The sequence below is a fragment of the Eurytemora carolleeae genome, unplaced genomic scaffold (genome assembly GCF_000591075.1).
Source record: "Eurytemora carolleeae unplaced genomic scaffold, Eaff_2.0 scaffold848, whole genome shotgun sequence".
NCBI lineage: Eukaryota > Metazoa > Arthropoda > Copepoda > Calanoida > Temoridae > Eurytemora > Eurytemora carolleeae.
Genome location: NW_019396738.1, coordinates 41546 through 57369, shown reverse-complemented (window position 1 = coordinate 57369; position 15824 = coordinate 41546). Strand labels below are relative to the sequence as shown.

The following is a 15824-nucleotide window of genomic DNA, read 5'->3' as shown; positions in this document are numbered from 1 at the left end:
TCACAACAGTGCCTCTCTTAATCATCAGTATGAGCAAATAGAGAAATTACTTCATTTTTGTCTAACTCATGGGTGGCGGGGAGGAGTGTTAAAGGCTTAATTAAGTTTGAATTTTTTTCTTCAAAATTTTAAAAAAAAGTTTTTTTTCCCGGGCAACGCCGGGTTTTTCAGGTAGTTTCCATATAAAAATTACAAATTTATATGCGTAGAGTGATTAAAGAACGAAATTGTTAAAAATTAAGACGTTTCCAAAAGAAAATAAGACGATATAGCTTCCTCATTGTTGCCCTGATAAAGTTATGAATAATATCTAGGTGCTACCAACCATACCACAGTCTAGACTGAAAAACCAACCCAGATTAGAGCAGGTTTAAAATATATGTTCCATATAATTATTCATATTGAAATTAGGTTGAAACTTTAACATTTTAGGTTGGAACTGGAGTTAAATTTCACCAAGAAGAGGTTTTTATATTTCACTCCACACTGACTGAACTACAGGTATAAAATCTAGCGTAATATGACTGCATGCTCCAAGCCTGAAAAGCCTACGCAGCAAATTTACACACAAAGGAATTGAGTCTTTGCCACAAACCCTGATTGTTTAATCCCAATATCTCTGCAACTCGTTGTCGCACACCTTAAATATTTCAAACTAAAAATATTTAATCCAAAAAATTATTAAGTTTGAAATATCTAAGGTTCACGATAATGGACAGGAAAGATATAGGGATTAGAAAATCAGATTTGTGGCAAAGACTCAATTCCTTCTGAGTATTTACTACCACCCTCTCTCAGCTTTATCTTTGAAACACTGTACATTTCATGGCATCCTTATTTTCCTTTTTAAATGTCATAACAATTTCTGTCTTTCCTTCCCTTCGACCTACCAATTACGTCTTTTCTTTCTTTCTTTCTTTCTTTCTGAAGATAAAGAATCCATCTTGCCTTGGTTAGTTCAATGTTCGAATTGCTCCTCTGATGCATTCTAATAATCAATCAAGTTCAAGTTAGTTGAAAATGGAAAATCCGCCATATTTATTTTTGAAACCCACAAACCGAAAATAACCTTTAGTTCTAAAAGTTACTATGAATCCCTAGCGTACATTTATACTTTAACAAACAATGTATATGTGAGGTCTATTCAAGAAATTCACTAACAGTAAAAACATTTTCATTACTTAAATTTGTCCACGTCAGAACTGACTGAATTCGAAATAACCGGCTAAGTTATTACAGAATAAGATTGAGCTTTGCCTATAGCATAGTTGATCATATCATCATTAAGGCGTACACATGCTCCAACAAAAGAAGAAAGAATCCTTCTTATATCCATGCTCTATACTATCCATCTCCTTCTTATAAGTTAAAATCCTTACTCTACTCTATCCTTCTCCTTCTTATATCCTAGCTCTACTCTAGCCTTCTTCTCCTTATATCCTAGCTCTACTCTATCCTTCTCCTTCTTATAATCCTTGATCTCCTCTATCCTTCGTCTTCTTATAATCCTTGATTTACTCTATCCTTCTCCTTCTCATATCCTAGCTCTACTCTATCCTTCTCCTTCTTATATCCTAGCTCTACTCTATCCTTCTCCTTCTTATAATCCTTGATCAACTCTATCCTTCTCCTTCTTATATCCTTGCTCTGCTCTATCCTTCGTCTTCTTATAATCCTTGATTTACTCTATCCTTCTCCTCCTTTTAAATCTTGCTTTATCCTATCCTTCTCCTTTTTTATAATCCTTGATCTACTCTTTTTTCTCCTTATAATCCTTGAACTATTCTATCCTTCTCCTGATAATCCTTGATCTACTCTATCCTTCTCCTTCTTATAATCCTTGAACTCCTTTATCCTTCTTTTTATAATCTTTGATCTACTCTGTCCTTCTCCTTCTTATAATCCTTGATCTACTCTATCCTTCTCCTTCTTAAAATCCTTGATCTACTCTATCCTTCTCCTTCTTATAATCCTTGATCTACTCAATCCTTCTCCTTCTGATAATCCTTGTTCTACTCTTTCCTTCTCCTTCTTATGATCCTTGATTTTCTCTTTCCTTCTCCTTATAATCCTTGATCTATCCTATCCTCCTTCTTATAATCCTTGCTCTATCCTATCTTTTCTTTCTCTACCTACACAGGAACGTACTCAGGAATTTGTTGGGTGGAGGTCGCTTATAGTTATAACCTCTCTAGGGGGGGGGGGGGGTTAGGTTAGGTTGGGGCCTTAAACACCCTGGAAATCCAAAGATTGTACTGCTCCAGGGGGAAGGCTGACCCCAAATCGCCCCCCCCTGAGTACGCCTCTGTACGATAATAATAAAAGTTTTCCTTGTTTTAGAATATTATCGACAAGTCAATAAGACGAGGTGGTTTACCCTCTGATCTTTTCACCTCTCTTCAAGCTGCCAGGAATTTAGTCAAAAAAGTATTATAAAAGTGGGTTTAGTTTTACAAAATTAATATGAGTTTTCTTTGGCTAAAAATATACATGCAGGTCCATATTTTTCAATCTAAATATAAAAACAGCGATTTCAACGACCATATATAGCTTTCCCCCCCCCCGATTTTTCGACAAACTTTTTTTTGTTTTGTTTAAAGTTAGAGATTTAATATCTTTAAATGAGCAGGCCTAGAAAAATTAGTTTATGACCTTTATAGGGATATAGGTTTTACCAGGAGAACCCCCTTTAAATAAACTTGAATCTCTGTGTTTGACTTAAAACCTTGTTTAGGGAGCATAATCTATCATTGGTAGAACTATTTTATAAATTAATACTTCAGGCTGAATACTCCCAGGTCAGATAAATCAATTAATTAATCAAAATATAAATAAATCCACAAAAATTATATTTTTACTTTTCATCAAAAAATTTCAATTTTAGGATAAATCTGTAGTCATTTCACCAGAAGACTCAAGGTACAGTTTAGTTTTTAAACAATAAAATTCTTTGAACATATTAATTGATTTCTTTCTTTTTCTTTAGATTATTTGCTCGACACTTCCACTTCCTACGAGCCATCTTTCCGTTCCTATAGTCGTAGAACATCGTTAATCATTATTCTTCCGTTATTTTGTTATATTAATAAGTATTAAAGACGACATCTAAGTATTGAATACGATATTTTAATATTGAAATTACGGTATACGGTAAAAGCTTTATTTTTGCCAACTAAATTTAATTCTACTAATGTTAATTTGAACCATATTTTCCATTTTTCACTTTTTAAGACGACATTAAGAAAAATATTAACTATTCCGACAAACTTAAGGTTTTTAAGTTAATTTTTTACTTTATCTATAAAATACTGAATTGTTGCGTTTTTGAATCTCATAAATTCTTTTTGGTCATAATATGCCCATTCCAAAGCCTAGTCTCATTCTTAAGTATATATGTAAATTGTAGCATTGTAAATAATAAATTTGTTAAACTTAATTTAAACATAGGTTTTGTCAACCAGTGTTTCTTGACATACAGGTTTGCCCACAAAGGATGAGACTTCCCGAGACGACTGAACTCGTTTCTTTCATTTATTAAGCTATTAGCAGATTATGATCTGTAGACTGAAATAAACCTTGGGTTCGTCATATTTTAATAATCTTTGGTCGTCTCAACAGTCTCATCCAAAAATGATCAAAAATATTACGCTCGGTAACGAATCGATCTTGTAAGAGAAAAAGGTGCAATAGTGGTGGGATCCATAAAACTTTAGGATAGAAAACTTCATTGTCCAATGAACATGAAAAACAGCAATGGCGCCTAAAATGCAGTGAACAGTGCACACAGACCGATTCATTAAATATATTTGAGTCGCTAGTCTATATGGTGAGAGATTAGAGAATCAATAAAAGCGGAAGGGGTGTGGGACTTTTACATTTACATGCAAGGGACAAATAGGATCACCCTCAAAGCATGAGACGCTAAAGACGACTGTATGAAATTTGAACTGTCTGTTTTCTTATATTTATGGTTCCCCAATATTTAAAAATTCCACGAAAAAGACTGTCTTAAGGCACAAGACTTACTTCTGCCTTGGAGTAGTCATATTAGGAGAGTTTAAGGTCGTGTTCTTAGTCTCATCCTTTCAGGATAACCTTGTAAAATTGATAAGTAAAGTAAACCGGAAGTGAAGGGAACCGGAAGTGACAAAAATCTTTCCCTCAAACATAAAATGACAAATCTCACTTAATATCATCTCTTAGTTTTTTGATAAAGTTTTTGTAAGTCTCTTTACCAAGAGTAATAGTAATCGTTCTTATTCCTTACAAGTTAATAATTCACAACATATTTTTGGAGAGGGCAGGTTTTCCCCTGTCGAAAGCCTAAAATTCTAAGAAAAAAAAAACGCTGGAAAAATTTCTAAAATTAGGTTTGCAAGAAATGAATGCCTCAGCAAGAAAATTAACTGATGGACAGGGTTACTAGGAAAGGATTAAAATTTAATGACTACCTAAAATGTCTTAAATATGTCCCTAACGATTTAAATTTAGTCTTTTAATGGTATACTTTTCGACTTAAAGGGAGTGACCGGCTATGTAAGGTAGTTTAACTGAGTATGCAATGTTGTGGAAAACTTCTTTCGGATTCATTTGAGACATATTAAAATTTAAAGATCTGTGAATCCTGAGTTTGAGCGCAAATTCGACGTTCAAAACTCCGACTTTGGGGGTGGATACGTTTTCAGAATTAGTTTTTCTTTTAATTATTCGTAAAATTTCGTAGAGTCGTCTCTGAAGTCTCCATTCTTGTGGAAAACCCTGTAGATAGTTTGTGGACTGTTTACAAACCTTGATATCTGACTTTTCTATCGTAGTTCTGCTCTGGATCTTAGCATTTACAGAAGCAGGAGTCAATAACTGAACAAATTATACAGTGATTCTTAAATATAATCATCATTTTGCAATTATGAATTATATCCTTTCTTCAAAATGTTTGACACAATTCATTGATTTATTCAATACTATGTTAAATAATTAAACACTTTTTTCGTTTTATTAATATTCATTTGACGGGTGTGTAAAAAGTTGAACTTCAATTTAATTTAAGTCATTAATAATTTCATACAATACTTTATTCGTAATATATTTTGGTAATTAAAATAATTTTAAAATATTGATGTTCATGGTTAATTAATATTTTGGATAAATTATACAATATCTACATGACTTACAGCTGCAAAATTTTTCGTCTGTTTTATCTATTACTCTTTTTTTTACATTTCAATCAACTTTATCTTATCTTACCATGATTATTGTACAGTTGTCGTCATGTGTATCAATACAATGAAGACGAATTTCGATTTTAATTTCTAACAAGGCTTCAAACAAAATGAATACATACAAACACGGAAACCAAGAAAAACTGTAAATAAACATCTTCTCTTTCTTTGGTTGTAAACTTGTAATATTAAAAAAACTTAAAATAGAAAAGACGATCTTCATTATATTGATATAAACGTCGATAAAATATATAGTACCTGAACAGCATATCTGAGTGTAGCTTTACTTCCGATTTGACCCAGAACAGCTAGAGCTGAATCCTCAACTGTTAAACCTTCAGTAGCTGCTCGGATACGGATAATTTGAACCTGGAGCAAACAATTATTTATAAATCCTCAGCGCTTAAAAAAAAACAAAGAACAAATTGAATAAAGAGGGAAGGTACAGAGCTAAATTGAACCACTTCGTTTGTACTTGAACCGGAACAAAGAGATGTGGTTCAACTTCGCTAAATTTAGTCACAGAAAACAAGTTTTCTTCCGCGCTATTTCTGAAACATCCATTAAAGTTCCATTAAGAAGAAATTAAAGACATTGAATCGTTTTCCAAAAAATTTCCAAGTTATTAATTTAAAAAGGGATTTTTTATATAAAATTTGTACTGGTTCATTTGTATCCAATAAACGTCAAGACTCCTGAACCGATCGGGCCCAAATTTCGTGTGGGACCTCACATAATTCAAAAGAAAGTTTATGGATGCTTAAAACAATGTGTCCAAAAGTTTTTGAATTTTGTAAAATTTTGAAAATGCGTGAAAAAATATTATTTAATCCGCGAACTTTTTTTTTATTGTTTTATATTTTACAAAGAGAAGATGCTCAATGTTAGAGCCAAAATTAAAAGTTGAAATAGAAGATGAGAATGATTACCATTTCTTCCTCTGTGTAGGGCAGTGTGCGTATGATGAGAAGTCTGTCCAGTAAATCAATAGGTATTCCATGCGGAGATACAATATCCTTAAAATCATTTTTTATTTTGAAAAATGTTCATGACATAAGTTCTACCTAGCCCCCCCCCCTCAAAAAAAGTATTACGGGGTCCCTCTTTAAAGGTTTATAAATTCATTGATATAAAAAATACTTAATAAATAATAATGCATCATTTTGGCCGCTGTACCTGTGTGCCCCTGATAACAGATTTTCCCCTGTTTGTGGCAAAGATAACAATGGGGGAAATGGTAGACTCCAGAGCTCTGTGCAGGTAGGTGAAACATTCAATATCCAGCATATGAACCTAAGATAAATAAAGATGAGCTGCCTTATTGATATATTTGATTAAAATAAAATTTATTTTTATGCGGATCCTGGATCCCTTCTGCAAAAAATCGATCCAAATCAAGCTTATAAATACTTCTTAGCAATTTTGCAAAATTTGTTATACATAAAATTCCAAAATTGTGCTCTGTTTCCGTTAATTTGTTGGTGGATTTAGAACCGAATATCTATTGGGATCCGAATCCTATGCACTACTTAAATACAGCTAGTTGCTTTTCATAGATAAAATGTTATTTTCTTTGTCGTAATTCAGCGTTCAGAATTGTTTGTCATGAACTAGGGGTCATCAACAATGCACATTTGAAAAAGTTCTAATATTTAATTTTTTATAAAAACTTAAGTCATTGTTATCCAGGTAGTATCATAATAATAACTCAATACTGTGTTCAGAATATGCCTTAATCATTTAAACTTAACATTATTTTTGACCAAAATTGGTGATTTCGTTGGATAAAACTAATTTTTCACGGACGTTCGAGAGCTTTTAGTAGATGCACCTATTGGTAATTTGACAGCAAATATTCGATTAAACTTTTTTTAAAGTTCAGATTTGAGTTTTGAAACAGGAGATAATTTTTTTCAGTTTTTGGATCCGGATCCGTGGATCCGCATATTTTTGTGGATCAGTATCCGGGAATCCAAAATGTTGCGAAGCCAACGGGCCCGGATCTTAAGAACGGACATTTAGTAAGAGACGTCTGTGCACGTATGAATTTACCTCGTCAATAAATAGAACACCAGGAACAAGTTCAGCAATACCTTCATCTATATATTTATTTACAACCTGAATATTTAGAAAAATCAATCAATCAATCTATCATTTTATCAATTAATAAGTTTTAGTAGAATCATGTTTTAAATACAGATTCTTTTTACCTTGTTAATCTCCCTTCTTAGTTTATCGGTTATTTCTGTTTTCTTTTGTTTGAGAAGTTGTCCCATCATCGACATTATATCCTGTCCACCCTGTGGCCTAAACAATAAATAGACATCATATCTTGTCCCCCTTGTGGCTTTAACAATAAATAGACATTATATCTTGTCCCCCATGTGGCCTTAACAATAAATAGACATTATAATGTCCCCCTTGTGGCTTTAACAATAAATAGACATTATATCTTGTCCCCCATGTGGCTTTAACAATAAATAGACATTATATCTTGTCCCCCATGTGGCTTTAACTATAAATAGACATTATATCTTGTCCCCCATGTGGCCTTAACAATAAATAGACATTATAATGTCCCCCATGTGGCTTTAACAATAAATAGACATTATATCTTGTCCCCCATGTGGCTTTAACAATAAATAGACATTATATCCTGTCCACCCTGTGGCCTTAAAAATAAATAGACTTTATATCCAGTCCACCCTGTTGCCTTAACAATAAATAAACATTATATTCTGTCCACCCTGTGGCCTTAAAAATAAATAGACTTTATATCCAGTCCACCCTGTTGCCTTAACAATAAATAGACATAATGTCCTCTCTACCCTGTAGTCAACATTAAAAAATTGGGTTTTTTAAGACTCTATATTCTGTGCAGTAGAGGAGGGAATCAATTGACTTTTTTGATGTTAAACATTGGAATAACCCAACCCCGGTTTTTGTGGGGTCCATAAAGTCCAAATATGAAAAAAAAATTGGGCCTGTAGTCTTCGGGTGGTAGCATTTCTCATTTAAAGTTAAAATTTCTAAAATTTTTTTTATATTTATAGATTGAACTTTAAATAAAATTTGCAAGCCCGAGACCCATCTCCAAAAATTTCAATTACACATTTAGGGCTTTGTTGATTTATAGATAGGTCAAATATTTCAGAAGATATAGGTAGTTTAAAAATAAAGTATTTGCCTTTTTTGGATCTTTTAGAACCTAAATTTTGGCATGATTAAAGCAGGTTTTAAATAATGATATTGATTTTCTAAATCTTAAATCCCTGACAGCAGATAATTTGACGAGGATTGATTACCATTTTATACATTTTTTTTGAGGGGCAAAATAAACAGATTTTAAAAATAATTGGAATAGAAAGTCAGCGAAAATGAAGACGACATTTTAAAAATTCGTCCAAAATTTCCATAGTCTGCAGACCAGAAGCTGGGAAGGGTTTAGATGTCCCCAAACCTTTTTCCCCTGCATTCGTAAATCGTGACCGAAAACCAGAACTATACAGGGGGGGTTGGCAGCGTGATGTTATATTCTGAAACAAATGTCGTCTTTGCACCGAATACGACGACATTCTTATCTTAATAAATGGAATTTAAGGCAACTTCAGCTTTTAAATGTTGAATTTAAATATTTTTTTCCATATCAATTAATTTTTGAAGTTATATCGCAACTTATTTTGCATACCGTCTTCAATTTTGTAAACAACGACCTTCTTTACTATGCATTGTGGCACCCTGTGATCAATCTAACAAAATTTAGAAATCAAACATTATTTTCTGTCCACCCTGCGATAAAATACATTAAACTCCACCCTTTATATACTTACACACAAAAGACTTTTAATAAACACGAGAAAAATTTAGTAAAAATCCCCCCTCCCTTTATTCTTACCACGAAACTGATTACATGAAATTACAGGGGTGGTGGGGTCCTACCTAGCATTTGCTACATCAAGATCATGAAGTGTTACATCCTGAATAACCTCCTTGCGCTTGTGTACATCTCCCTGCAGTGTAGATTATAATTCACATGATAAAACTATTTATGCATTTACAAATCAAAAAACACAGGGGTCTATATTTTTTAGAATTACCATGATTCTTCGAGATAATATACACCCCTGTCAGATTGATTGATGCGAACTGGACTTTGTTATTTATTTTGTTGCAAAAAAGTTAAACTTAAAACATTGCCAGATTTTCTTAATATTCGACATTTTCACTAGCTTTCTCTCCGGGAATTTCCAAGACATTTTTGTTTTACTATCTTATGTTATTAGAAGAATGCATCTTACTCATATTTATAGCAACTAATTATCTGGTAGTCTTATAGATTAATTAATAATTATAATTACCTTAGGAATTGGAACATATTCTTCAGCTTCAAGATCATATTCTGTAGCAAAACTATCGCTTCGACCCTGTTGAATTTAATGTTTAGTTGATTGATTTATTGGTTTGATTTTTATTTGCGCAGTTTACTTAATCAATTTATTATCTTATCAGTTTTCATTCATCCGTGACTTGATTACTGAATGATTACGTAATCAATCACCTTTCTGGAGATTTTTTGAGAGTTCATAGAAAGATGATTTCATGGATAAATGACACAAGGCTTAATCAAGTCTGAGTATTAGGTCAATTAATAATTATCTGATGGACTAGAACTATGAACATAAATAAAAATCGATTCATTAATGAATTAACCAATTTTACTGATTGATTGAGTCACCTGTCGCTTGACTGCTCCGCTGTTTGCTTCAATATAAATTACATCGCCAACCTGAAGTATCAAAAATTACATTAAATCTATAATTATAAATAAAACAAGGATTTACAGTGAACAAGAAAAGGTCCTTTAGGCAGGAAGAAAACATTGATTTCTTAAACTAATTTTTTAAATTTTAATAATTGAGAACTTTTGATAAGTTTCTTAATTGAGTGTAGACTGTACAGTCCCTTTCATTACTGTTAAGATAACAAACCTCTACTCTTTCTTTTTGTAGATTCTCGTAAATAGATGGATCAAGTTTGAGTTGCTTCGTTCCCTTAGCTGTCTTTAAACCTAAAGAAATATATTATATACTCGACTTCCAACCATCTTGATTTTCTCTGTTACTTTTTACGACAATTTCGCGTTTTAAATTATCTAACAGTGGCAAAAAATATCGCGAATTTATCGATAATTTGTGTGTGGATTTCGAACGATGGAAATTCGTTAATGGCAAACTTTTTAATTCTGAACATCCATAAACCCTCCCTAGAATCAAGTGAGGTCCCACAATATTTCACGGGATTTGTATTAGGAATCCGAAATAAAATCAATGAAAATAAAGAGGTCATGTCATAAATTTCAACTTGAATTATATGTATTATTCGAGATTTTATATGGTACATTGTATATCATCGTGATTTGGAAATTGGAATTTACTCTAAGTTCAATAATTGAAATGTCAACTTGAAAATGTCTTACCAAGAACAACATGGGACACGGTCTTAGAGAATCCTCCGGCCGGGTTCTCCGTTTCTACCGGAGATATCTCGGTAACTTCGCCTTCATAAACCTCCTTCGTTTCTAAAAATATGGAATTTATTGTAAAAAATGTAAATACATATAATACTAGGGCTCTTACAATAAAAATAGCTCTTAAATGTTTTTATGACAAATGTTATATATCAACTTAAAGGATTTTCCCGCTTTTGAGGTTGGATTTTCAAAATATTGCAAAGCTTATTAAACTTTGAATGCTCATAAACTTCCCTTGGTCACGTAATTTACAACAAAAAACTTGAGCCTGATTGATTTCCCTGTTTTCTATCATAAACATCGTAATCTTAACTAAAACTACGTTGGAGCCATTGCTTTCAGAATTTAACGAAGAAATATTAGTTTTGAACACGCGCAAATAATAACTATCGTAGTAAAGGTTGTGGTAGAAAAAGAAAAGAATAGTCAGAAGTAATCATTTTCTACGCTTAGTGCTATTCCTAGATCAAAACACATACTAAATAAACAAATTGCACAAAATCTGAATTTTAAGGTTTATATGCAATTTATATTTCCCGAAATAGCTATAAATCATTGATAAACCTAGATAGACATTTTACTACACATTTTACAATGAGTGTGGGGGGGGGGGGAATAGATGCGACCCTGTAACACCTACCCTTGATCCTGAGTCCAATAGCTCGACGGAAATGTTCCATAAGAACTTCAGTTTTCTTTATCTCAGAGGAGAACACCTCACTCCCGACCATGGGGCAGAACGGAACCTAAAATAAATTTTTTAATAACGAATTTTTGAATCAATTCTTCTTTGGTATACAATATGCATACCTTGTTTCCAAGTTCGTGCGCGATGGCGAGCGCAAGCGCAGTTTTCCCTGTGCCGGGGGGACCAGCCATTAGAATTGCTCTTCCAGCCATTCTCTTTGCCTGGATATAACACAAGATGTATTTAATGTAGAAGCACAAATAAAAAAGTAAATTTAAAGTTTGATCAGTGTTAGCAGAAGAAAAAGATCATGAAAGACCCCCAATGTGGGATCCCCTGACCGACATCCGAGAGAGGGTCTCAGTCAGGTGCTGATTCCCGACCAGTTCAATCTGGCACCCTAATCTCATTCCCCCTACTCTAAGGGAAATAGGTAAAATAATAAGTAGAACTAGAGATTTTTTTACTTTATTGATAGGTCAGAAAGGTTGAAGTGCTAAAAAATGTTTGTGATTGTTAAATTTAGAAGCTTGATACCTTGATTAAATCCGTGACAAGTCCTGCAGCTTCTCTAGCCTGCTCCTGACCAACCAGTCCAGAGGAAACCTTTAATTAAGATGAACTATTTTTTAGAAAAGAAACTCAAATTTTTAAAATCACTATATCTTTGCAACCTGCTGGTATAAACCTTTGATATTTCAAACTTAGATTATTTTATCCAACAGAATTGACATCTAAGGTCTAGTTCATTGAGTTTTAAAGATATATGGAGTTTAGGGAAGTCAAGGATGTTAACCTAGGGCTACAGAACACTACGGGTTCTGGTAACCCTGCACACGCTTACATCCAGGGTTCACCAATAGAACATGACTTAATCGGACTAAACAGCCGACCCAAAACATGATTGATATGTGTATAGGAAGGGGGAGTGCTGAGGGTGGGATTGCCTGGGGCCCGTATTCAGGAACAACCCCAGAAATTTTCTTTAAATAAATAAATATATAGGGTAACAAATTAGAGTTTGTGGCAAAGACTCAACAACTTAAAAAAACTTAAAACACCTCTTATCCAACTTTTCAAAACGGTCAGCAAGATGTACAGATTATTTTTGTTATAAACACCAAGTAAAACGCTCTAACAACTAGGCGAAACAAATGAAGCTAAAAAATCTCAGATCAAGAGAATACCCGATTTTATCTGAAGTCGGAATAAACAAATAATATCTTAGCATACCTTGATAGCAGTTCCATCCTCGTTCAATCCCAGACCTGTAATATATTTTAGGCATGAAGTAATCATATATTTGAAGACATGTGCGGGTTTAATTACAATATGATGACATAAAATGTTTGTCGATTTCTAAATGCACACCCAGGATTATACTAATTCTTAATCCTGATTCCCATTTTAGCATAGTTCCGTTTAATACAGGCTTGACTGCAAGGTGTCTCCGATTATAGTCCTACCCGGTCGTTCAAGTTGAATTTATAATTAATAAGGAAGCCATAATAGGCCGGTCCAAAAGGGTGCATTAGAATGGAATTAGAACATTAATAAAAATATGATTTGATACCTAACTTGACCCATTTTAGTAACTATAAATTTTGACCTCTAGAGGAGGTCATGAATAGTTAGGAGGTCAACTACTGCTAGGGTGTAATAACAATCTTTTACAAAATAGGATCCTTCAAATGAAATCAAATCAAGCACTAAACGTGACATTATACTTAGTCTTGACATATTTGAGAGCATAATGGAGAAGAGGTCAAACCAGAGGTCGGATATATGTGGCATATTTTTATATTTGTTTGCTTAAAGTATTAAAAATTGTCTGGCCATGCTGAAATTAATGAGATGGTGTGAACCAATTGGTATTTTCTGTAGAATCTTATTCTTTGGATCGTATAGAAGTCTCCCTTTCGAAATTCTACATTTCCCAATTGTCAAAGTTGGATGGAAGTCTGAAGTCATAATGAAGGTAGATAATCTAGCCTTAATCCTACCAACCAGGATTAGTTAAACAACTACATAAAGATATCTACCTTTTACATGAGTGTGGGCTGAAATCCTCTGGGTTTTAATTGTTGATTTGACTTCTTCGATCTTCATTTTTTTCTGAAACATTATAATCGTTATGAGTGTAATTAATAATGCAAAATCGAAAAAAATTAGTAGCTAAAGCCGTAATTCCTAAAGAACGATTTTTGCCCCCCCCCCCTCCTATAATTTTTTTACATGGTTAACAGATGTTAACACATGGATATCATTGGTAATGTGGCCAGAGGCACGGCCCCCTAGCCTGTCCTAGCTGCAGCGCACAGCCCCCTAGTGGAACCCCCACATCGCCTTCAAGGCACCAAACACCATCATGCAGATAGCGGCCTGGAGTCCAAACTGGATGGGAGCGCAAATTTTTAACGCCCGTGCCCTCTTGGTACATTCCAGTGGCTGGCTGTCAGAATGACAAACTGTGTTTTAACTATAATAATTATTTTTAATTAAATTTTACAATATTCTTAAATTTCTATATGATATCAAATGGAAACATTTAGTTTAGAGACTTTTATATTTCTTATTTTTCATTCTTTCTTCTTGATCATCCATTCCTTGTCCATCCTTCAATGATTCAATCATACTTTGGCTAATTTTGAAAATATAAAGAAATTAGTTTTTTGGATGTTTTCTTCAGCTGGTAAAATTGCAAGAGAAAGAACTATTTTCCTAACCCTGTATCTTGGACCTATTCTGAGAGGAGCAAGGCCAATTCCCTCTCCCCTTGCTTCAGTTTCATATTCTGCTTGAGTCAGATGTTCTACACATTTTCCAATTTTATTTCGAGTGGACAAAGGAGGGGGAGGGGGGGGGGAGGATGGGACGTCTGCGATTCTGAGTATTTGTCTTTGTTCACTATCGATGAAAAAAAATGGATAGTGTAAAGCTCTAATCCTCTTCTAATTTTCCTGGTCAAAGTTTTCTTCTCTCTTGTTTGGCATGTTTTTACACTGTTTTCAGTTTTTGCTTTCTAATCTGTTAAAGACATATTGCTTGCATCAGCTACTTTTCTACACACTTTCCGTGATATTTTCTTGGAGCAGGGAGGCGTGCTTTAATCACCACCCTGCAGAGTGCTGAAATGACAATTGTTAAACTGTACTCGTTCAAGAAGGGAGTATAGGACCCTGCCAAAAAAACCTATGTGGGGGGCAGGCAGGCATCCTTTGATTAAAGTACATAGATTGCCCTAAGTACTTGATCCTACCACCAAACCCTATGGAGTCCGGCTTGCGATACAGCAATTCTCGATCCATCGAGTCATGTGGGACGTCCACTACGAAACCATTCTGGACCTCACTATAAACTAGCCCTCTGACTCGCAGATTGGATCTATCCTGCCATGGAGTACCTTTATTAATTATTATTCAAATCTTTTTATTGATCAAAAGTACAAAAACAACAAGTAAACTTTATATATATATATCAAAGATAGGTACATTTTGATTTTAATATTTTACATGGAGCATCTGTTTATTTATGTGGAAATCTTAGAGATTAGGTAAATGACACAATTTTCATTTTTATTTTGAAGTTAAGCAAATTCAGTAATGACAGTAAAATGAGCTGACAACATTTAATGAGGGCTCGTAGGGATATGCTTTCACTTTTCAGTTCAAATAAAGACCAATTGTAACAAAGGCAGAATCTAAGATGGTGATCCGAAAGAATATAAAAATATAAAAACAACAACACGAGATGCGAATAACGTACATGAATAAAGAAAGAATAGGAACAATAAAAACAATAAGGCGATACACCATTAAGTAGCCAATGGGGTCTCGTTTTGGAGTGTTAACGAGAGGTGTTTTAAACATGAGCATTAATGATAGACCACTGTAGAACGATGAAAAAAAAATGCTTACAATGTACATTTTAAAGTTTTAGTCTAAAACAAAGTACAAGTAGAAAGATCATAAGCAGAAACTGTGACGGGGATCAGAAGGAATTGCCAAAAAATACAAAACTTGGAAAAATAAAATGATTAGATGATTCACCATTAAGTAACAGTATTATCTCGTTTTAAATTGTTGGCGAAATGTGTTTAAAACAAGGGGTCTGTCCTAGCATACGATTTTTTAATCATTGCAAAAAAGAGATTAAAAACATCAAATAATTGGTAATGTTATGCAACCTACATCAAAAAAAATATAATTATTCTTGAACTATTTCAGTTTCGATCACACATTTCTCCCCGTGTGTTGTGATTGCGCTGAATGCCGCTGAATAGTCTCAAATAATCACGAAACCTCATATTTTATATTTTAAAAGTAGCTTGTTTAAAGCTGTTTTATCGAAGAAAGAAGATATTTTCATTTTCAAATCTACATTTTAT

At 33.5% G+C, this 15824-nt stretch overlaps 2 protein-coding genes across 2 annotated transcripts; one reads left to right on the top strand and one right to left on the bottom strand.

The window, feature by feature from the left end:
• The first annotated feature begins 201 nt into the window (after positions 1-201).
• LOC111707965 (uncharacterized) lies at positions 202-3117 on the top strand. Its single transcript, XM_023481162.1, has 7 exons — positions 202-210; positions 315-368; positions 433-501; positions 2341-2411; positions 2735-2798; positions 2885-2919; positions 2987-3117. Exons 1-7 carry the CDS (start codon positions 202-204, stop codon positions 3036-3038), a joined length of 354 nt encoding a protein of 117 aa, XP_023336930.1. The 3' UTR covers positions 3039-3117.
• A 1566-nt stretch (positions 3118-4683) lies between these two features.
• Positions 4684-13570, bottom strand: LOC111707977 (ruvB-like helicase 1; the record flags this gene model as incomplete). Its single annotated transcript, XM_023481176.1, has 16 exons — positions 13480-13570; positions 12671-12705; positions 11975-12043; positions 11560-11658; positions 11390-11495; positions 10696-10797; positions 10208-10287; positions 9955-10005; positions 9578-9643; positions 9159-9229; positions 7430-7526; positions 7272-7337; positions 6396-6512; positions 6149-6235; positions 5478-5588; positions 4684-4857 (listed from the first exon to the last, which is right to left on the bottom strand). Coding segments are annotated over exons 1-16 (1413 nt in total), but the record flags the coding sequence as incomplete, so codon positions are not given.
• Positions 13571-15824: the final 2254 nt, after the last annotated feature.

What these genes read in the sequence shown, in the direction of transcription:
- LOC111707965 (XM_023481162.1), top strand. An exon ending in ACCTCTCTTCAAGCTGCCAG is followed by an intron (nt 2,412 to 2,734) that starts GAATTTAGTCAA and finishes AACCTTGTTTAG; the next exon opens with GGAGCATAATCTATCATTGG. An exon ending in TTCAGGCTGAATACTCCCAG is followed by an intron (nt 2,799 to 2,884) that starts GTCAGATAAATC and finishes TTTCAATTTTAG; the next exon opens with GATAAATCTGTAGTCATTTC.